Source organism: Elephas maximus, chromosome 2 (genome assembly GCF_024166365.1).
Source record: "Elephas maximus indicus isolate mEleMax1 chromosome 2, mEleMax1 primary haplotype, whole genome shotgun sequence".
NCBI classification, from domain to species: domain Eukaryota; kingdom Metazoa; phylum Chordata; class Mammalia; order Proboscidea; family Elephantidae; genus Elephas; species Elephas maximus.
The window spans coordinates 215233973-215258227 of NC_064820.1; the positions used below are offsets into that span (position 1 = coordinate 215233973).

The 24255-nt window shown below is 40.2% G+C and overlaps 1 protein-coding gene across 1 annotated transcript in view; it reads left to right on the forward strand.

The window, feature by feature from the left end:
- Positions 1-299: 299 nt before the first annotated feature.
- Positions 300-24255, forward strand: part of COPS3 (COP9 signalosome subunit 3) — a 32149-nt gene continuing 8193 nt past the window's right edge. The window contains exons 1-9 of the mRNA XM_049874778.1: positions 300-461; positions 5365-5494; positions 7629-7741; positions 7837-7886; positions 9407-9499; positions 10896-11075; positions 13703-13843; positions 15485-15658; positions 21363-21449. Coding sequence (XP_049730735.1) covers positions 407-461; positions 5365-5494; positions 7629-7741; positions 7837-7886; positions 9407-9499; positions 10896-11075; positions 13703-13843; positions 15485-15658; positions 21363-21449 — 1023 coding nt within the window. The 5' untranslated portion in view covers positions 300-406. The remainder of the gene's footprint in view (positions 462-5364; positions 5495-7628; positions 7742-7836; positions 7887-9406; positions 9500-10895; positions 11076-13702; positions 13844-15484; positions 15659-21362; positions 21450-24255) is intronic.

The window sequence follows — 24255 nt, forward strand, 5'->3', positions numbered from 1 at the left end:
TACCTCATAGGAGAAAACTTTCGGAAGAGGTGGTCAGTGAGCCGGGTCTGAAGCATTTGGCTAGGTGGATAAACGGGGCAGCCATCCTAACAGAAGCTGAAAATATGACCTACATTATGAGTTTTGTTTCTCCCTTTGGCTCAAGATGGCTGTGGGGACCTATTACACTAGAGCACAGGATTAAAAAAAAGAGAAATTTAATTTCCGGCTACGGCGAGTACCGGAACGGTTTCCACGGAAACAGTAACCGGGTCCCAGGCAGGTGAGCTCTCGCGGTGCTTGAGCAGGCGGAAGTGACGACACACCCTTCGGTAGGCCCTCGGGTGAACCGGTGCCGCCCCTCCTCCCCGAGCGGCCGCTTTTTCCCGCCGAGCTGCCTCTGCTGCTTGGGCAGCCAGGGGGAAACATGGCGTCTGCCCTGGAGCAGTTCGTGAACAGTGTCCGGCAGCTCTCGGCTCAAGGTGAGGCCACGGGCCGTGGCTGGGTCTGGCGCGCCCGCCAGGCCCCCAGGTGATGGGGCTGTGGCCCCGACGCCGGCGCGGACGGGCGGGCTGCCCTTTTCGTCCCGAGACCCTTGTCTGGGACTGGGCTCGAGGCGGCGGCGCTGAGACCGAGGGCCGGGCGCTGCTGACTGAGCCGCCCCCTTCGGTCTCAGTCTCCATCGCCGCCGCTACCCTCGGGGCCCGCCGCCAGCCCTCCCTTGGCCGCGCGGACCCTCTCTTTCGTCCACCCGGCCCGGGCCCCTTCCACGGGGCGCTGCTCTTGACAGTTTGGGGGCGGCAACTTCCGCCGGACTCTTCCGGGCGCCCATTGGCCCCTTCCTTCGCCCTTCCCGTCGGTGATTGGTGAGCTACCTGTCGGTCCCGGCAGCCCTGGGCCGCCTGCTGACTAGGCCGCGGGGCCGGGCGGGCAGCGAAACAATCCAGGGCGCCCGGCGCCACGGTTTCAGCATCGCCTGCGTCCCCCCGCCCGGCCCCTGCGGCTGTTGACCGGCTCACGCCCGGGACGCCTCTGCGCGCCTATTTGAGTCCTACAGATGCAGAAGACACCCTCGCTCATAGGACTCCATTTCTAGGGGTAGAATTGTTCCCGTTATTATTTTCCTCTTAATTTCGCTGTTAGGCTCATTCATCTCAACATCTGAACGTAGAGCACCGGCCAGACTCCTGGACTCAGGAGTTAGAGAAATTAGATACTAGATGCGAAGGCCCCTTTAGCTATCTCGTGCTATCTATAAAGTTATGAGGATTCGGTGAGAGAAACCGTGTATAAAAGCACTTGGAACAGTGCCTGCCATATAAAGGGCAATAAGTAAAGTTAAAAATTATTGTTAACAGCCATTAATTGTAACATGCTAGGAGCTGTGCGATCTTGGACGAGTCACCTTTAATCTCTTGAGTCTCCTTTGTAAAAATGAAGATGTGATATTTCCCTCCCTGTTATTGTAAGCCCTGAATGATCTGCTGTGTAGCCGTGCTTAATACATAATAGTTCTCGCTCATTTTCCTTATTAGTGATAGAAATTTGGCTCACAGAAGAGGGATAGACTTGCATTTCTGTATGAATGAGGGAACCGTTCATTTATTCCACACACACTTAGTTTGTACTTCCTGCGATGTCATGTGGTTAGAAGAGCCCAGTTGGAATCTCAGTCGCTTAATTTCTCTGGCACAATTTCCTTTTTTATAAAATGGTAATAGGACTGTTGTGCAAATCACATGGGATCCCTTACCTGAAAGCTTTGGGTACATACTTGGCAAGACACCGTTTTAGGGGCAGTCTGCCAGTCAGAGGTGAGTATAATACACTCACTGCCCTCAGTTTCTGTGCCTCCTGCTCACTGCAGATTAAATGATTTTTTTGCTATTTTCTCTGCTTTTATTCAGAATTTTCTAACATGGACCTTAAATGATGGGGATGTTATAATTACCAACTTTCTCTAACTAGAGGGAATTTCATAGGCAGCATCTCTGGTTGTGTTCATTTCAGTGCACCTTGACGCACTGAAACTGACTTTTGACTTTCCTCTTGGCTGGGCACTATCATGATTTTCCGGTGGCCCAGCTTATATTTGTCTCAACTTGGCCTGGTTATTTAATTGGAGGGAAAATAATGGGCTGAAATGCTTGCTTCTGGATGTGTCATATTGTTGTAAATGTATTTAAAGAAAAAAGGGGCAAGTAATTCAACTAGAAGAAGCTGATTATTTCATACCTACTAGTGAGATCTATGGAGCCCTGGTGGTACAGTGGTTAAGAGCTGGGGCTGCTAACCAAAAAGTTGGCAGTTCGAATCCACCAGCCACTCCTTGGAAACCCTGTGGGGCAGTTCTTCTGTGTCCTATAGGGTTGCTCTGTATCAGAATCAACTTGATGGCAACAGGTCTGGTTTTTATTTTTTAGTGAGATCTCTGATAAAATGATGGTGACATGATAGTTCTCAGTTCAATCTGTGTTTTTATCTTGAAACTTGATACCTAATAAGATCATGGGTATATGTTTATTCTTGTTTTGTGATGCATGTAATAATAATGAAATGTTTCCTTTATTTTTTGGTAAAAGTGATCAAATCTAAAAAGTATGGTATAGATACCCCAGAAATTAAATTATCAAGGTGCGTGGCTACAATCGCTTGGATTTTAAGCATTATTCTATTTAAGTGTTTTATTAAGAAAGGAAACATAACACAGCTACTAAATAGAAATAGCTAATATTGGTACCTTGAAGTTCAAAATGTAGAAGAGAAACATCGAAGGAGGAAACTTAAGAGACTAATGCCCATGGACTTGTATATACACCTACCACTCTCAATAAAACAGCCAGTAGAATATGGTAGTATACAGTGTGACCATGGCATCTGTCATCAGAATAATTATCAAAATGGGTAAGTCCACTCAAAAGGAACAATTCAAGCCCAATTAAATTCTGTACCTTAGTTGTTAAAACGTAACAGTGTTGTTGTTAAGTTGTTGTTAGGTGCCCTTGAGTCGGTTCCAACTTATAGGGACCCCACACACAACAGAACGAAACACTGTCCAGTCCTGCGCCATTGTCACAGTTGTTGGTATGCTTGAGTCCATTGTTGTAGCCACTGTGTCAGTCCATCTCGTTGCGGGTTTCCTTCTTTTTCGCTGACCCTCTCTTTTACCAAGCACTGGGGACAGATCCCTCCTGATAACATGTCCAAAGTATGTGAGATGTAGTCTCGCCATCCTTCTAAGGAGCATTCTGGTTGTACCTCTTCCGAGACAGATTAGCAGTCTATGGTATATTCGGTATTCTACACCAATACCACAATTCAAAGACGTCAGTTATTCTTCGGTCTTCCTTATTCATTGTCCAGCTTTCACGTGCATATAAGATGATTGAAAACACCGGGGCTTGGGTCAGGCGCACATTAGTCCTCAAGGTGACATCATTGCTTTTCAACACTTTAAAGAGGTCTTTTGTGGCCAGTTTGCCTAATGCACTGTGTCTTTTGATTTCTTGACTGCTGCTTCCATGGGCATTGATTGTGGATTCTAGTAAAATGAAATCCTTGACAACCTCAATCTTTCCTCCGTTTATCTTGATGTTGCTTATTGGTCCAGTTGTGAGGATTTTTGTTTTCTTTATGTTGAGGTGTAATCCATACTGAAGGCTATGGGGCCTTTGATCTTCATTAGTAAATGCTTCAAGTCCTCTTCACTTTCAGCAAGCAAAGCTGTGTCATCTGCATAACACAGATTGTTAAAGAGTCTTCCTCCAATCCTGATGTCCCATTCTTTTTCATATAGTCCAGCTTCTCAGATTATTTCCTCAGCATATGGATTGAATAGGTATGGTGAAAGGATAAAACCATGACACACACCTTTCCTGACTTTAAGCCATGCAGTTTCCCCTTGTTCTGTTGGAATGACTGCCTCTTGATCCATGTACAGATTCCTCATGAGCACAATTATGTGTTGCAAAATTCCCATTTTCCACAATGTTATCCATAATTTGTTATAATCCACTATGCCTTAGCATAGTCAATAAAACACAGGTAAACATCTTTCTGGCGTTCCCTGCTTTCAGCCAGGATCCACCTGACATCGGCAATGATATCCCTGGTTCCACATCCTCTTCTGAATTTGGCTTGAATTTCAGGCAGTTTGCTGTCGATATACTGCTGCAGCTGCTTTTGAATGGTCGTCAGCAAAATTTTGATGTTGTTTGGTAATTTCCACATTTGGCTGGATTACCTTTCTTGGGAATAGGCATAAATAGGGAACTCTTTGAGTCGGTTGGTCAGGTAGCTGTCTTCCAGATTTCTTAGCATAGACGAATGAGCACTTGCAGTGCTGCATCCGTTTGTTGAAACATCGCAATTGGTATTCTGTCAATTCTTGGAGCCTTGTTTTTCACCAGTGCCCTCAGCGCAGGTTGGACTTCTTCCTTCAATACCATCAGTTCCTGATCGTCTGCTGCCTCCTTAAATGGTTGAACACGTACTAATTCTTTTTGGTATGGTGACTCTGTGTATTCCTTCCATCTTTTTTGATGTTTCCTGCATCATTTAATATTTTCCCGTAGAATCCTTCAGTATTACAACTCAAAGTTTGAATTTTTTTTTTAGTTCTTTCAGCTTGAAAAATGCTGAGTGTCCTTCCCTTTTTGGTTTTCTATTTCCAGGTCTTTGTACATGTCATCATAATATTTTACTTTGTCTTCTCGACCCACTCTTTGAAATCTGTTCAGCTTTTTTACTTCATTATTTTTTCCTTTTGCTTTAACTATTCAGTGTTCAAGAGCAACTCTCTTTTGACGTCCCTTTAGGTCTGAAAGATCGGTGGACCTGTTAGGAGATTAAATAATTTAATAAACTGCCAGTTGATTGGCTGCTAAGTAGGCAGTGTATCCCGGGGCAGGAGAAACAGGATAGTCCCTCCATCTCAGGAGTTTATGTTGACAGTTTAAAAGATTGATGATGTAGCCTAGATAAATGAAGATCTGAATTAAGATAGAGGAAGGAATGGAGCTGAGAGAGTTAGGAGGTAAAATCAAATCATACTTGTTGATCTTTTGGATGTAGAAAGGACGCTGAGGTAGGTAATAATAGTAATGTGTACGTTTCTGGCTTGGCTGACAGGAAAAGGGAATGAAGGGGGTGGGGGAGGAGAAACCTTAGGGGCCAGAAGGAAGCAGGAGATCTGTTGTACCTTCTAACTAGTTCTGACCCATGGGCCGGTGTTTCACTTCTTTGGCTCTTTGAGGCCCTCATCTGAAATGAAAGATACAAGGAATCATCTTCAGGTACTTCCAGCTCTGAGATATAAAGTCAGTGGTTACATCTCTAGTTTGGTTAATGCTATAACTGAGTGATAGTGCTATTCCTGTTTTCCAGGGCAAATGACTCAGCTTTGTGAACTGATCAACAAGAGTGGGGAACTCCTTGCAAAGAACTTATCCCATCTGGACACTGTGCTTGGGGCTCTGGATGTACAAGAACACTCCTTGGGGGTCCTGGCTGTTTTGTAAGGGATATTTTATAGTTTTGTGGTTGTTTAAAAACTGAACATTTTCTGGCTTTTTTTTTTTTGGTATATAGAGAAAACCACATGAACAACATTGAGCTCTTTTGCAAAACTAGTTACGTAATATAGTTGCCTTTTACTTGTTCTGGCTAATCATTGTTATCATTTTATTCAGTTTTGTAATTTTTTTAAACTCTTGTTTATGTTTATACAGATTTTGTAAACTTAATAATGGCCATTTCAATTGTGGGCACTATAGTTTGCATTTATCTGAATACTTTTCTTCATGCAATCTATAAGGTCCATATTTTCTAACTTGGAAAGAAAATAGGAAAAGGTAAGGGAACAGAGTATGGTGAAATATGTGACTAAAGTTGCCAGTAATCCAAAGCAGCATTGCTCAGAATTTCTTCAAACAAGTTAGAATGGTTTAGTTTAAGACTTTATTTTAGATGGTTTTCCTTGTAACTGTTTACTTGACAGTAGAATTCTTTTTCTCTTGCTGTTGTAGTATTATAAATGGGGATATTATGGTTGTCATGAAACTAAAAAGAATATAAATAAATTGAGAAGAAATTGACCTAAAGTGAGGGTCTGGCTTCGTTCACACTAGGATTCCCAAAACAAAGAATCACATCAGGAACATTTAGAGAATAAACTTGGTCTGAATGAAAGGGTCTAGAGCTATGCTGTGTGGTAGCCAGTAGCTATATGTGGCTTTTTAAATTAATTAAAATGAAATGAAGTAAAGGATTCAGTTCCTGTTGCGCTGGCCACATTTCGTGCCCTCAGGAGGCACAGGTAGCTGCTGTATTGTCAGTGCAGATAGAGAACAGCTCCCGATATTGAAGAGAGTTATACTGGACGGTGCTGGCAGAGGTTTCTACTGTCTGTGTTTTCTGGTTTATATACAAGAACAGATGACATGTTTTATGCACACACATATGTGTGTATCAAGTAAGATAATGTACACGAAAGCATTTTGAAACTGTAGGGTATTGTACCATTGTAGTCATATAACAGTTAAAATAGATAATGTGTGGGAAGAACCCTGAACTTGTGGCTGAGCCCTCAGTTTGAACCTATATTCTTCCGTTTTTGAGGTGTGTGACTCTGAGCTTCATTTTTTGTTTGTAGAGTGGAAATTATAATCCCTGGGCTATTGTGAAACCCAAACGAGATTCTTTTTTGACACATTTTGATAATTATGAAGTGTAATTACAGGTGTAAGATGACATGGATGAATGCAGACATATTAAAATGTAGGATAATCTTTATTATGTAATAATATTTCCCATTTCATTTTTCTTGAAATTCGTTTCAACAACTGATTTTTTTTTTAATGAAGAGCTTCAAGTTTACTCATGAACAAATCATCCTAAATACCATGATGGTGGTAGCTTATGTGATTTCTTCCCAAGACCTATTTCCAGCCCACTCCCTGAGTGTTTCTCATGGCACTAGATGGCACCACCATTGCCATCTTACTCAGGCTGGACCTTCTGCACCCCTGTCTTCTCACCACCTTCGCTTGTTCCGGTCCCTCCCTTTAGCAAGGCTGTCAGTCCTCACAGATGAACCTCACCCCACTGTCTCTCTCCAGTATCACTGCACTGCCTCAGTCGTGGGGCCATCTCTGACCTGAACTCTGCCACAGCCTCCAAACTAGCCTGTCAGCTCTCATGTCTTGTTCCCTCAATCCACGTTCCTCAGGGCAGAAAAAAATAACAACTGATTTTTAAATAAGTAAATGGTCCTGACCACATCGGAGCTGAAAAATTTTTGTTTAAAAGTTTATATTCATTTCCTTTAGGAATATTAGAGGACGTGATAGTTGGCCTTTTTCAGTAGAGTTATTTGTTTTAAAAAGATGCTTGTTTTTGTTAACCCCATTGTGTCTGTGTTCTGTATCTTCAGTATGTGGAGAACCTACAGTGGTTGCTTTAGCCAGGCCAGGAGAATCTGAGGGACTCTGGTTCTTAATTTCTAGAAATACTGTTACTCCTTTAATTGAACCAAGCACCAAAAGTGAGGCAATAGGGGCAGAAGGCAGGAGTTATTCCTGGCATGAGTTGCTTTTATGTTTTCCACCATGAAATACCAGGATAATTAGGTTTTTTTCTCCTTTTTCTAGGTTTGTGAAGTTTTCTATGCCCAGTGTTCCTGACTTTGAAACGTTATTCTCACAGGTTCAACTTTTCATCAGTACTTGTAATGGGGAGCACATTCGATACGCGACAGACACTTGTAAGCTAAATAACACTTTGATATTTTTCATGGAAGGTATTTTGCCCATGGTGTAGTTATTTATATTTTCAATATTTTGTTATTGTTATATCTAGTTGCTGGGCTTTGCCATCAGTTAACAAATGCACTTGTGGAAAGAAAACAGGTAAGAAGTGTTATTCAAATATCCCTAATTCTGGTGTATCTCTAATTTTCAAAATGAACTAATTCTTTAGGATTCCAGGTTAGCGCTAAGAATCCTAACACCTAAATACACGTAGTCACTTCAGAGCACTGAATGCGTTTGATGCTGGGACAGCTAGCCTGTGTGTAAGGGTGAAGTGGGGCCACATGGTACACTACTGGGTTGTTTTGTTTTGTTTTAACTCCTTTCTAGTACCCTTTATGTTCCAATACGCTGCTTTTTTATTTGCTTCTGATTTTTTTTTTTTTTTTTTTTTTTTATCACGGTATTAGATATAACAAAAAACTTGCTAGGATAGTATAAAGAATTCCCATATACACTTCCCCCAGATTCTTCATATGGTAATATTTTACCATGTTTGCTTATCCTCTTCTCTCTGCTGCTGCTGTTGTGGAGTCGATGCTGATATACTAAACCTTTAGAAATGAAATTGAAAACATGAAGTCCCTTACCCCAAAATATTCCAGTGGGTGTTTCCTAAAAATTAGGCCGTTTCTCTTACACAACTGTGATACAACAGTCAACATCAGGAAATTAACATTAATATGATGCTTTTAACAAATCTACGGACCTTACTCTGATTTTACCCATTCTTCCGCTAGTGTCTTTATGGCAAATGGAAACCCTAGATCATGAATTGAATTGCCTTGTTACGTCTTTTTAGGCTCTCCTAATCTGAAGCAGTCATTTTGTCTTTCCTTATCTTTTGTGATACTGCTGTTTTTTAAGAATTACAATTTGAGTGTTTCTTTTCGATTTAAAGTAAACTTCAAAACTAATGGTTCAAAGGAGGCTGAAAACAAAGAATCAGCTGATATTTTGTAGGAGTACTAAATAAACTGTGGTTTGAAAGAGATAGTTAAAAAAAAAAAAAAGAATCTTTGTTGAAAAAATGTGCAAGTCGTTCAGCTATTTTACAGTCACATCTCCTGTCCAGAAACTGACTGGGCAGCACTTGAAACTCAGTCTTACTATTTAAGATCAGGATAGTAAACTGCCAGTTTGTAACCTTGTGGTATTAGTGTCAATAGTAATTCTCTATCAAGTAAGAGACATTATTATTGGAGAGAACTTACATATGATACTTAGATGGCTGGTGGGAAAACAGCAGCAGCCTTTTTCACAAGTATCCTAAGTGCACGTGTTCCCCTGTTGTGTTGGGAAAATGTTGATTTGTTTAGATGTAAGTGTAATGAACCATTGAGAAAGTTATCGTGCTTTTGATTATTGATCTTCGTTGTAATGAGAACTTTATAATTTAAAAAAAGGTACTGTCTTATTCTAAGTATTATAAGAAACATCTAAGAAGACATTTTGTGACTGAATAGGGATAGCAATTTCCTGAAAGAGTATGGAAACCTCATATTGCTATTTAAAGGAACCTATCAATTAGTGTTATTTTTTATTTGTAAGTGACAACATAAGATCCAATGTGCTGCCATCTTTGAGAACTTATCTGAAAGAGATGTCATTTCTGACAGCCCCTGCGAGGAATTGGTATCCTTAAACAAGCCATAGACAAGATGCAGATGAATACAAACCAGCTGACCTCAATACATGCTGATCTCTGCCAGGTAAACAGCCAAGTGTGTGACTTACCACAAATTAGAGGCTCAAGGTTGTGGATCTGCACAACATTGGGTTAGATGGATGAAGGCAATGTGGTGACAATTGTGATACGTTGTACACGTTGGCAACTGTAGATGCGTCTGTTAGGGAATTTTCAGCAGGGTACTGGATGCAGACTATAGAATGGGGCTCAGCCGGAAGCTTGTGATGTGAGCAGAACAGATAGGATAATTAAATGCTTGTAAATGTTTCCAAAAAATCGCAAGTCATTTTCATTTTTTTTTTAAATATAACAAAACATTTGCCATCTCACATGTATAATTCAGTGACATTATCAAGTCACTTTCTTTGTAAGGAATTGTGGAGCTTGAGACTAAATACAGATAATTTCTCATAACTTAGAGTTCTATCCATTTATTTTATTTTACATGGGTCAGAATCCAGAAGGCACAAAGGAGGGTATATATTTCTTCTCCCCAAAGGAAACCAGTGTTATTAGTTTCATGTGCATCTTCCAGTGGTATTTTATGCATATCCAAGCAAATCTTGGAGATTATTCCATATCAGTTCTTTACAGCTGCTGAGTATTCCCTAATATGGGCGGGCCATAGTTTAACCAGTCCCTACTGGGTACTTAGGCTGTTTCCTTAATGGGTGACATGGTACATGAATCACTTCAAACACAAGTTCTAATTTTTTTCTTTTAAACACTTTTTTGATTGAGGTATAACGTACTACAGTGATTTACGCTGATCTTAAGAGTACAGCTTCACCAGTGTACATGTATGTCCACACCCGTGTGACCACCACCTAGATGCAGAACTTCTCTATGTGCTTGCTGTCTCTAGTTACACAATCCTCCGCACTTACCTGAAAGATTCAGAAATTGAAAAGGATTAATTTAAGAATAAAATACAAACCAACCCCACTGCTGTCGAGTCAATTTGACAGAATAGAACTATCCCATAGAGTTTCCAAGAAGCAGCTGGTGGATTCCAACTCTTAACCACTGTGCCACCAGGGCTCCAGTTTAAGAAGAGTCTTCCATTTTTATTTCACCGTGCTGGTCTATTTCTATTCCACTAGTTCAACCAAGAGAAAAAGGACATATTGTCTCATCTGTAGACAGATGGGCAGTGGGTGGGCCAAGTGATAACTAAGCTTCATTTCATTTGTGAAGTGCTCTGTCTTACAGCTGATAAGTCTTTGTAAAGAAATGCTGTTTTGTTCTGAATGGTTAAGAAAATGGAGTAATGTGTCAACATTTAAATCACTTTAATCAGTAAAATGTAAAACAAAGTATCATATTCTTCAAATTTCTGAAAGCTATGAATCTGCTCCTTTCACTGAAGCCTGCCAGAGTAAAGTTAAAATGATGATTCAATATAAATTTGCTTGTAGCTTTGTTTGCTGGCAAAATGCTTTAAGCCTGCCCTTCCGTATCTCGATGTGGACATGATGGATATCTGCAAAGAGAATGGGGCGTATGATGCAAAGCACTTTTTATGTTACTATTATTATGGAGGTATGATCTATACTGGGCTGAAGAACTTTGAAAGAGCACTCTACTTTTATGAACAGGTAACTATGCCTCTAAATGTATTGGGGTTGTTTTGAACTTGTGAGATCAAAAAAGTGTTCGCGTAGGTGTATAGCGGGAGCCAATTGAGCCCCAAGTCTTGGAGTTTCAGATAGGGGACTTCCTAGGATTGTTTCTGTATGGCAGCATAAACTGGCCATTTGCCCCTTCAGTTGAAGAGCAGTACCAGTGGAGGAAGAGCACTATCGAATGGTTCCAATCTAGGCTCGCCACCTGCACGCTCTGATTTGGGGCAAGATATGTACATCTCTTGACCTTTGTAGCATTCTCTGCACAGGGAAGAGGTTGAACTGAATGATCTTAAAATGTTGTCTTGTTTCGAAACTATGTGTAGTGTTTTGTTAAATTGTATTTATTTTAATATGTGAGACATGGTTCAAAATCAAAGGATATCTAGGAATACACAGTAAAAAGCCCCTCCCACCCTTGTCCCCTGGCCACTGGTCTGTGTAATGAGACATATTACATAATTTGATAGACTATTTTGGAGGTTCAGTCAGGGTCTAAAATACAATATTGATTAATACCTGTGTTTTCAAGATAAATTAGTCAGATGTTCATAAATTCCTATTTTATTCACAGCACGTATTAAGGTGATAAAGGGTATTCTAAAGGTTCAAGGAGCTCACAATTGAGTTGAAACTGCAGTACACACATCTGTGACTCTGAGCACCGCCTCTGTGAGTGTTTGATTGTGGTAACAGTTAACAGACACTGCTGAGGGGCCTAGGGAAGTGTCACCCTAAAGTGGTGGTAGTCAGGGACAGTGTCGCTAAGGGATATGTCTAGTCAGAGTTTTAAAATTGTCAGCGTGACTTCTCTTTAAGCAAAGATGCACAGTTAAATTTTGCAGGTCTTCCAAAAGCTATAAAAACATTATTCTTAAAAAAGCCATTGAATGCAGTATTAGTTTTATAGCCAGTATAATAACTGATGAGCATACTGATAACTTGATATCAAGATGGTGTGGCTGTCAAAAAGCAACTTAGGAAATATTTCTATCAGAGATAACTAAAATGTTTAAAACAAAACATTTTATATGTTTATAGCTATAAACCTTTTACCTAAAAATTAACTTACTCCCTGAATTTGCCCTAAATGAAGATTGTCTAGTGTTAACAATGAGACGCATGCAGTTATCTATGGTGTTACTGTCTTAATTTCAGAAGGTAATACCAATTTTTATTATAGATTAAAAAAAAATTTTAGACCTATTGGGGGAAAAATTTCAGATCATACAGCATTGTATAATGCAAAAAGTAGAAGTAGCTTCATCTCCTCATAGCACTCTGCAGATTGGCCTAGTTTACTGGCCTCTGTTGATGGAAATTTAAGTTGACTCTGGTATTTCCCTGTTAAAACAGTGTCGACGATGGGAACCATTGTACATGTGTCCTCATGCATTTATATGAGTGTTTCTGTAGAATAATCTCGAGGAGGTGGCGGTACAGGCTCAGTGGTTTGAATTTTGATTTGGAAGATTCGGGCTGACTTGGGTATGATAGTTTTTGATTCTTAACCTTCATAAGTTAAGGTGAAAGAAAGTGAAAAGGCAACTCACAGAATAGAAATGATTTTCAAATCATATTTCTGGTGAAGGATTTGTATATAAAATATATAAAGATCTCTTACTACTCAATAATAAAAAGACAAATGATCCAGCTTAGGAATGGGCAATGGATCTGAATAGACATTTCTCCAAAGAAGATATGCAAAGGCCAGTAAGCATATGAAAAGGTACTCATCACCATTTGTCATCAGGGAAGTGCAAATCAAAACCAATTTACACCTAGGATTTTTAAAATAAAAAAAGACAACCAACAGAAAGTATTAGCAAGGGTGGGGAGAATTTTGAACCCTCGTACATTGCTGGTAGAATTGTAAAATGGTGCAGCTACTTTGGAAAACAGTTTGGCACTTCCTTAAAAAGTTAAACATGAGCCAGCAGTTCTACTCCTAGGTACACATCCAAGACAAATGAAAACATAACATACACACAAAAACTTATACTTGAATTTCATAGCAGCATTATTCTTAATAGCTAAAAAGTGGAAACAACCCAGTGTCTATCAACTGATGAGAGGGTAAATAAAATGTGGTGTAGCCATGCAATGGAATATTATTTAGCAATAAAAAGCAGTGACATACTGATACATGCTACAACATGAATGAACCTTGAAAACATTATGCTGAGTGAAAGAAGCCAGACACAAAATGCCACATACTGTATGATTCCATTTATATGAAATATTCAGAGTAGGCAGATAGAGACAGAAAGTGGATTAGTGATTGCCAGGGGTGGAGAAGTGAATGTAGCAAGTGACTGCTAATGGATAGGGGTTTCTTTTTGGGGTGATAAAAACGCCCTGAAATTAGATAATGATGATAGTAGTACACACTAGTCTGAAAACCACTAAATTTTATACTTTAAAAGGGGGTTTTTATGGTTTGTGAATTATATCTCAATAAAGCTGTTATGAAAGTAATAATAATAATGGAACTTTCAGTATGAGCATTATTTTTTAACTAAAGCTGATACATGTGGTTAGTTGCTCTTTCCTGCTATGGTGTGCTCTCTTTCTGTACTAAACACTCTTCTCTTGCACAGGCTATAACTACTCCTGCCATGGCGGTCAGTCATATCATGTTGGAGTCGTATAAAAAGTATATTCTAGTTTCTTTGATATTACTTGGCAAAGTACAACAGCTACCGAAATACACGTCTCAAATTGTGGGTAGATTCATTAAGGTGAGTTTTTAAAATAAAACTGATCTTCTTAAGTGGCATGTTAAGTCCATCAAGAAATTATATTGATACGGTTCTGTGATTTAATTTTATAGTAGCCCTCCCACCAACTTCGGATTAGTAGACAGTAAGTTTCTACTGTGAGCTTCAGTTCAGTCCAAACTCCCTAATCTCATTCCATTGCATACTCATGCTGGTCACCTCTGTTGGAATCATGTTTCTCAGGAACTTGTTTTCAAACCTTCACTCTGGGTGGTTATAGCCATAGATGTTTAAGCTTCTATAAAGGTAGGTTTTTTTGTACTTCTTCATTACATTTTAGCCAAAATACTGAAAAAGCAATGCTGATTTTATTTAACTCTCAATTTGTCTAAATGTTGACATGTTTCCATATCCCATGTCTGAAGACTACAAGCTCCATTCACAGAATTTTTGTTTCAGTTTTCATTGAGGAACTCAGCTTTGAGTCCTCACTTTAAAAATGTATTTTAATTTTGAAGTATATGCTCTTTTTTTTTTTTGTACTGAGCAGTTTAAAAGGATATGTGGGGTCACAATCCTTTTAATAACAGTTTTACCTGATCCTCCTTGTACAGAACTCAAAATTTCAGGATGTTGGGATACCTGGTGATGAGATTTTTATGCTGGCTTGATGTCCTTTGCATAAGAGTTCAGTTGTGGCGGTAGGGCACTAGGCTGCCTAGTTGTGGGTGGGGTAGGCAGTAGGGGTGGGGCAGCCTGAGAGCTCCCTGACTCCCTGTGGAACGATGATGGGCACGTAGGGGTAGAGCATCCACATGCAGGTAATGTTGGGAACTCTCATGGGTCCTTCACTGGTCCCTGAGCTGACCTGCTGTAGGATTAATGCTGTTACAAAATGGGGTCTTCATGACTTGAGGACATCGTCGATAAGCATTAGTAATTTACTTACAGTGACATCATAAATGGTGAAAAGAACGCAGACTTAAGAGTCAGAGATGTGACTTGAATTCATCTTCTGTCTGTTGGTGATGCTCCTCATTATACCACTCTCCATTCTGCCCTAATTTCAGACTGTTTCAAGTAGGGGATAATGTATATAAAGTGCCTAAAACACTCCAGGCTCTTAGTAGGCCCTCAGCCACTTGTATTCTATTCTTGTTCTTGTCTTCCCCCTTGCTAGGAAAAGTAGCGGGTTGAACCTGGTGAAGTGTCTGCTGTGTGTGAGAGGGAGTTGGGAATCATGGAGATTTTGCCTTCTTTCTTCCCAATATATCATAATTTATCAATAGAAAAAAATAGAGAACTACAAAGGAAGAAGAGATGGGCTTGCCTTTACTGGGCTCAGTGCAGGTCACTGCTCAGCTGGTTATTCGCACTGTGTCACAAAGTGTTATTGACGGTAAATTACTCCATAGTAAATTTCAGTGTTGGCCTTAAAAACTAGGCATTTGCTTTGGGTAACTTACAATTTGTCAGGTAACAATAAAGGATATTGACTTAGGATCCTATCCTGATTCATTGGATGTGTTCCTTAAGGTTTTTTGTTTGTTTGTTTTGTTTAATATACCTGCTCAATACATAGTGCCAAAAGTTTTTTTTTTCTTCCTGTACAATTTTATTACTCTAAGTTTTTTTATTTTTTATCTCCCCTTAAACCTTTAGCCCCTTAGCAATGCATACCATGAATTAGCACAAGTCTATTCAACCAATAATCCCTCAGAACTCCGAAACCTGGTGAACAAGCACAGTGAAACTTTTACTCGCGATAACAACATGGGACTGGTGAAGCAGTGTTTGTCGTCTCTTTATAAGAAGAATATTCAAAGGCTTACAAAGGTGAGGCTGTGTTGCCCTCAGATGGCGACTCCTGGCTCTCCCACGCCTGTTTCTCTCCCTTCTTTCCAGTGCTGAGGAGGCAGGTGTGAGGAGAAGGTGTGGCCGGATTTCTATATTAAGAAAGAACTCTATTGCAACTGGTTTTGAGAACAACTTTTGGTCTTTTCCAGACTAAAGTAGGGTATTTGAGAAGAGAAACAGGTGAAGAAGAAGGCAGCAGATACAGCTACACTGGGAGGCAGGCAAAAGTAGCTTTAGAGAGGTCAGCAGTTTAGATGGGGTGGTACTAGTGATGCTGAGAGAAGTCCCTCGGGGCCAGCCTTGGAGCCCCTCAGGCTGTGCTGAACCTATTTGCACTTCTTACTGGAACACTGGACGACTCTAGGCCAGGCTTGTACAAGCTAAATGTAGTTGAATCGTGGGAGGTGAGCAAGTTAGATCATTTTTCTTTTCAAAATGAAAATAACCTGATGGTTTTTTGATTATAGAAAATATGCTTACTGTCAAGTGTACAAACAGCACAGAAAAATAAAAAAGAAAAATGAAGCCCCATGTGTGTTAGGAAGGCATTTGCTGCAAGTAATGGGAAAAGTACTAAGAAGATCTTAAACATATAGAGCATTCCTTTTCTCTCTTTGACAAGTCTGCTCAGAGATCCAGCAGTTCACAGCTGTTGACAGCGTGGTGGACCCACACCTGTGCATACCCTCTGCCTTGTATCCCAGTGGTGATGGTGGAGGAGGAAGTGGGGGAGCAAGAATAGGGGCTGTTGCTAGGGCTGCCTAGCATCAGGAGGCCCACTGAGCTACTGATGGAGATTGGGGAAAGGGATGGTGGATTTGACAAGGTGAAGAACCAGAGAAGGTGACTTCTTTGGCCCCCAAGAGAAGCTTGGGAGGAAGAGTGGTGAGTCTGGGGGTAGCCGTGCAGGTCAGCAAACCAACAGGGATAAGTACTCCTGCAGAAGAGGAAGAAAGTGAGGAGATGGTCACTGGACAGAAGAGAAGGGAATTCCTTCCAGACGTTCTAGAGAGTAATTATAGCTTCCTGTCTTAGTTGTCTAGTGCTGCTATAACAGAAATATGCAAGTGGGTGGCTTTAACAAACAAATTAATTTTCTCACAGTTTAGGAGGCTACAAGTCCAAAATCGGCACCGGCTCTAGAGGAAGGCATTCTTTCACTGTCGGCTCTGGGGAAAGGTCCTTGTCTCTTCAGCTTCTATTCCTTGGTTCCTTGGCAATCTTCATGTGGCATAGCATCATTTTTCCCCATCTCTGCTCTCTTAATCTGCTCCTTTTATATCTCGGAAGAGATTCACCCAAGATACACCCTACACTAATCCTGCCTCATTAACATAACAAAGAAAACGCATTCTGAAATGGGACTGTTACCACAGGTGTAGGGATTAGGATTTACAACATATATTTCTAGGGGACACAGCCCATAACACTGACTAACAGATCAGCGGAGAAGTTGAAAAAAAGTTCATTTGTAGGAGAAAAATCAAAGACATGAAAGCAGCCCAGGAAATACCAAACACGAATTTAAGCTTTCAGCCAGAATAAAGGTGACCTGAGTCACAGACTGAAAACAAGCGTCTAAGATACACAAGGCAACCAGCAGCCTGTTTTCTCCACATACGTGTTTGCCCCAGGAGCCAGCATAACCACTCCAGCTCCCATCCTCACCACCAAGCAGAGGTTCACATAAAAGAATCAAAAGTTAAAAAGGACAGAAGTCAGTGGATGTGCAGGAAGATGTTAAATTACAACATGGCAAATGAAAATTAAATGAATTAAAGCCTAAGAAGTCTAATAAGTAGGCATCATTACAAAAATCATCCGTTTACTATCTTGTGAAAAGACTCAGCCACAGTTCATCACTTTGGAATAAGTCAGTAGCTTATAATTTGAGAAGTTAGTAAAAGAATATGTAGTTTTGTATTGAATAAATCCAGAACAAGAGTTTGACAAAAAAGAAAAAAACACAAATGCAAAGGGACTGGAGGTGGGGGCTGGGGAATCGACTCCACGAAGGCATGAGTGTCCGTGTCCAAGTCCTTCTGAGCTTCCTGTCCTTAGCAGGCTGACTTAAGGTTTTTTGTTTGTTTGTTTGACATCATGTACTAGTGCCAAAATAATAGAAGGGGGGAACCAAAGGATTTCCTAGCCAAGGTAGTCTGTTTTTTATCAGAAACGGGAAATCAAGTGCTTTTCGAGAAGCCTCCGTAAGTTGACTTTGCTTAAGCCTCAGTGACCAGAACTCAGTGACCAGAACTCAGTGACTGTGGTATTGCTAACTGGGAGATGACTAGGGAGAAGGGGTGGGGTTAAATCTGTCACTTGCCAGTAATGAGGGGCTGTTCAATATGAAAATTTTTGTGAGTATTTTTCTAGATTGTTCTTTGTCTCTTCTCTCTGGATGTGCGTACGCTGCCAATTTACATAAAATTGAGATCATACTCTACATGCAGTTTTTTTTTTTTTTTAAGTAATGTGACTTTATCAGAAATAACATGTATCTGACAAACACCTACATAATCAAGGCTCTATTTTAGGGCAGTGAGGAATAGAGAAGTTTCAGACCCAGGTCCTGCTGCCTGGAGACTTGGACCCATAAGGGATGCAAGGTGGTTGAGGTTCTCCAGGCTATTCCGTACCTTGTGTTTTTTGTACAATTTGTCATCAGCCTCTTTCCATGATAACATGATAACAGTTGGAAACCCTGGTGGCATAGTGGTTAAGAGCTACAGCTGCTAACCAAAAGATTGGCAGTTCGAATCTACCAGGCGCTCCTTGGAATCCCTATGGGGCAGTTCTACTCTGTCCTATTGGGTCACTCTCAGTTGGAATCGATTCAGTGGCAATGGATTCTATATCATGGTTATCCATATGTAGTACTCTTCTGTATAAATGGGCCGTGAATTATTCAACCAGCCCTCTACTGATGGAAATTCAGGTGGACGTTTCTATTCATTTCGAAATAGGAGAAATGACCATTTGATTTCTTTTTAAATTTTATTGTGATAAAATATATATAATAAAACATTTGCCATTTTAACCATTTTTTAAGTGTACAATTCAGTGACATTAATTACACTCAGCATGTTGTGCAGCCATCATAACTTTTTATTTCCAAAAGTTTTTCATCACCTCAAATAAAAACTCAGTGCCCCTTAAGTGCTCACTTCCCGTTCTCCCCCTCCCTCCAGAACTTTTGTTTCTGTATTTGCCTATTCTAGATATTTCATGTATTAGTTCTGTGTTTTTAGAAATGTTGATTTTTGGTCCCTCATTTGTACTGAACTGCTTACGTACTTCTTAGAATTAACAATTTCATAATTTCATTTTCTTGATTTCTCCTATTTCTTTTAGTTTTCTTCATATTAAAGTATATGTAGATTTTATTTTTTGGTGATTGGGTTGTAAGAATTTTCAAGATCAGGGTTTTCACTTGCCTGGCTCTGAAAGTACGGTTATAGTAAATATTGTCACCCCCGCCCCCAAAACAAACAAAAAAACCTGCTGCTGTCTCGTCGATGCCGACTTGTGGCGACCCCATGTGTTGCAGAGTAGAACTGCTCCGTAGGGTTTCCTTGGCTGTAATCTTTATGGAAACAGATCACCAGGCCCTTCTTCCACAGGGCTGCCACTGGGTGGGTTTGAACCGCCAAACTTCAGGTTAGTAGCCAAGCACAAACTGTGCTACCTAAGGACCTACGTATTGCCAGCTGCCATAAAAACAAACAGTTTGGTCCTGAAAGGGGGCATTTTAATAAAATTCTAGGCAGAGCAGCGGCAGATACCTGTTTCCTTTGTGTACCATAATTTGTAGCCTCTGTTAGTCTCCCCTCCTCATTTGTTTAACAATTTTAACTTTGAGTTTTGAAGGATAGATACTAGTTTTTGTAACTTTGAATTTTGGTGGATATGAGGTTTTTCAATTTGTATTTAATAGATAATATATTTATAAAGTTTATAATACAAAATTTAAAAGATACATCCAATTCTTATACCCCAGCCACTCTTTTTCTTTCCCCAGAGGCAACCACTATTACAGTTTTTTCTTGGTATCATTCTAGAGATACTTTATGCACACATAAGCAAATACATATGTCTGCACACAAACCACATGCATATGTATATATTCTTCCCTTTTTTTACACAAATGTTAGCATACCATATATACTTTTCTGTATCCTCTTTTTTACTGTTTAATAATGTACAAATCTTGGATTGCTTTTTAGTTCTTAAACAGCTCCCTCACTTGTTTTCTTTTGACAGCTGCGTACTATTCCATTTGTATGGCTGTACTGTAATTCACTACTTTAAAAAAAAACTACTTTACCAGCCCTCTATTGAGGGACGTTGAGGTGGTTTCCTATCTTTTGAGATTGTAAGCATATGTGAGAGTATGTGTAGAAATCAATTCAGTTCAATGCAATTCCACTCTAATTCTATTCCTAATCGTAGATGCCGTACTTCTTCCTCTGACCCTAACCACCAGAGCTAGGTCAGATCTCAGGCTAAAGGGGGCACAGTCCTCCAGACTGCCCAAGACTTTAGATGTCAGCTGTAAGCATGGGAGTCCCCAGTCTACCTTCTCACCTGCTGGGTACCACTACTCTTTCAGGTTTCATAATTTGCTAGAACATATACTTATGATTACAGATTTATTATAGCAAAAAGGATACAACTGAAGAGATGACTAGGATAAGATCTGGGAGGGCTTCCAATACAGAGCTTCCATGTCCCAAAGGACTTGCTATCCTGCCATGTGTATTGATATCTGTCACCAACCAGGAAGCCCATGGAGCTTCTGCAGCTAGAGCCTTTATTGGGGATCTCATTACAGAGGCATGATTGATTGAATCAGGGTACATGTGGCTGAACTCAAGCTTCAGCCTGAGGTTATGTGCCTCCTCCCAGGTCTGATTGATAGCACCTTGTGGGTGTTCCTTGCCTGGTCCGTCCCTACCCAAGAGTCACCTAACTAGCATAACCTGTTAGGTAGGAGTAGTCTGGAAGCCCTCATCAGAGACCTTTCAATCACTGGGGAAATTCCAAGGCTTTAGAGGTTATCTCTCTGGAACCAAGGACAAAGACCAAGTTCTTTGGGTAAAGTTCACTGTAACCTTACAGATACAGCTCTAACAGTAAAACCACTGGGTCAAGAGGAAATGGATGGGAATCTGAGGGGTGCTGCTGAATTGTCTTCATAGTTGTACTTATTTACATGCCTTCCAGCTGTTAGTGAAGATGGCTGTTTACAGACCTGTAATAGTGCAGTGTGTTATCAAACTTTCAGATCTTTGGCACAGTGGTAGGTGAAAATGGAAATCTTGGTGTAGTTTTATTTTACGTTTTCTAAGTGAGATTGAGCATCTTTCATATGGTGGAGAGCCCTTTGATTTCCTTTTTTTGTGTTTGCACATAGTTTTTTCTCTATACCTTTGGAATTGTTGGCCTTTTTCTTAATGTTTTGCAAGAGTGCAGTACATACTCAGGAAGTTTACCCTTTGCGGGCTCTCACTGATGACTCAAACCACTGAGTTCATCATTTCAAGTTGTCTTCACAAACAAAAATTGTGTTGTCCTATCACGGAAAGTAAGTTTTCAGTGACTCAAGTAGAACTCCATACATGTATGATAAAATGTCTTTCCTCAGTTGTTTCCGTCTGTGATTAATTCTTCTGACTTTCAGACATTTCTTACACTGTCGTTACAAGATATGGCAAGTCGTGTGCAGTTATCTGGACCTCAAGAGGCAGAAAAATATGTTCTACACATGGTAAGTGTGTTTTCATCTTTTAAAATTAGTGTATTTTTCTCAGTGTAAAAGCAATGTGTGTATATTATGAAAATACAGAAAAGGAACAAGGTGTAGGGGAATTATCCAAAGTAAACCACTGTCGACATTATGTTCTGTTTCCTCAAAATCTGTAGTTTTCTGTTCATGGTGTGCTCATGATATACACAGTTGTGTCCTGTTTGTTCTCCTTATTTATTATATTTACATTTTTTCATTGTTAGAGTTTTTGTAAGCATCATTTAAAATACTCAGGGAGTATTTTTGGATACACTAAAAATAATAAAGGAGTGCTCCTCAGCATGCTGGTTCCCGGTGGGATTATGAGCTTGCCCAGAATGTAAATCAAGGCACTGCTTCCTTCCTCAAGAAAGTTTTGCTAAAAAATGTTCACTGAACTAAATAGCATGCTTAGTAACATCATTGATTTACGTTCTGATTCAAGTCCCTCGGGTTATCGCGGACTGGTGTCAGTGCATGACTACACTGAGTGGCCCTGAGGTAAAGGGTACCGTCATAAACACACACACACACATTCACCACCTGCCTTAAGGTACAGGCAGTTGTCAACTTGGGACGGGGTTCCACTCCGAAGACTTCATGGAAGTCTGTTCTTACGTAAGTCGAATACCTCGGGTTTTTTTGTTTTTTAATTTAGCTTTCATTATTATTGCCTTTTATTATCAATATCTTTATAAATCCAATCTTAATTTGTCTTTCGGGGTTGGAAGCATTACATATGAACATAGAGATTTTTTTAATACATTACGTACATACAGGCATACTTTGGAGGTAGTGCAGGTTCGGTTCTAGACCGCCATAATAAAGCGAATATTGAAATAAAGCAAGTCACGAATGTTTTGGTCTCCCCAGTGCATATGAAAGTTATGTCCACAATATACTGTAGTCTATTAAGTATGTAATAACGTTATGTCTAAAACTCAGCATACATACCTTAATTAAAAAACACTTTATTGCTAAAAAATTCTAACCATCGTCTGAGCCTTTAGGAAGTCTTAATCATTTTGCTGGTGGTAGTCTTGCCTCAGCGTTGATAGCTGCTGACTGGTCAGGGTCGTGGGTGCTAAGGTTGTGGTGGCTGTGGCAGTTTCGTAAGATAAGACATCAGTGAAATTTGCCACATCGATTGCCTCTTCCTTTCGTGAAGATTTCTCTGTAGCATCCAGTGCTGTTTGATAGCATTTTACCCACAGTAGAATTTCCTTCAAAATTGGAGCCAATCCTCTCAAACCTTGCTGCTGTTTATCAATTAAGTTTATATAATATTCTAAATCCTTTGTTGTCGTTTCAACAATGTTCACAGTGTCTTCCCAGGAGTAGATTCCATCTCAACAAACTAATTTCTTTGCTCATCCATAAGAAGCTACTCCTCATCTGTTGAAGTTTTATCATGAGATTGCCCCAACTCAGTCACGTCTTCAGGCTCACTTCTAATTCAGGTTCTCTTGCTGTTGCCACCACGTCTGCAGTTACTTCCTCCACTGAAGTCTTGAACCCCTCAAAGTCATCCGTGAGGGTTGGAATCAACTTCTTCCAAACTCTGTTAGTGTTGTTATTTTGACCTCTTCCCATGAATCACGAATGTTCTTAATGGCATCTAGAAAGATGAATCCTTTCCAGAAGGTTTTCAATTTACTTTGCCCAGAGGAATCACTATCTATGGCAGCTGTAGCCTTACGAACTGTATTTCTTAAATAATAAGACTTCAAAGTCGAAGTTACTCCTTGATCCATGGGTTGCAGAACAGATGTTGTGTTAGCAGGCATGAAAACAGCATTAATGTCCTTGTACATCTCCATCAGTGTTCTCAGGTGACCAGGTGCTTTGTCAGTGATGAGTAATATTTTGAAAAGAATCTTTGAGAAGTACGTCTCAACGGTGGGCTTAAAATAGTCAGTAAACCGTGTTGTAAACAGATGTGCTGCCATCCAGGCTTTGTTGTTCCATTTACAGAGCACAGGCAGAATAGGTGTAGCATAATTCTTAAGGGCGCTAGGATTTTTGGAGTGATGAATGAACATTCGCTTCAACATAAAGTCACCAGCTGCATTAGCCCCCTAACACAAGAGTCAGCCTGTCCTTTGAAGCTTTGAAGCCAGGCATTGGCTTCTCCTCTCTAGCTATGAAAGTCCTAGATGGCATCTTCTTCCAATGCAAGGCTGTTCTGTCTACACTGAAAATCTGGTAAGTGTAGCCACCTTCATCAGTTATCTCGGCTAGATCTTATGGAGAACCTGCCGCAGCCTCTACATCAGCACTTGGTGCTGCACCTTGCACTTGTGTGTTATGGAGACCTCGGCTTCTTTCCTTAAACCTTGTGAACCAACTCCTCCTAACTTTGGACTTTTCTTCTGTAGCTCCCTTGCCTCTCTCAGCCTTTATAGAATTGAAGAGAATTAGAGCCTTGCTCAGGGTTAGGCTTTGGCTTAAGGGAATGTTATGGCTGGTTTGATCTTCTATCCACACCACTAAAACTTTCTCCGTATCAGCAATAAGGCTGTTTCGCTTTTTTATCGTTCGTGTGTTCACTGGAGTAGTGCTTTTAATTTCCTTCAAGAACTTTTCCTTTGCATTCACAGCTTGACTGTTTGGCGCAAGAGGCCTCGCTTTTGGCCTATTTTGGTTTTTGACATGCTTTCCTCACTAAACTTAATCCTTTCTAGCTTTTGATTTAAAATGAGAGACGTTCGACTCCTTTCACTTGAACACTTAGAGGCCATTGTAGGGTTATTAATTGGCCTAATTTCAATATTGCCCTGTCTCAGGG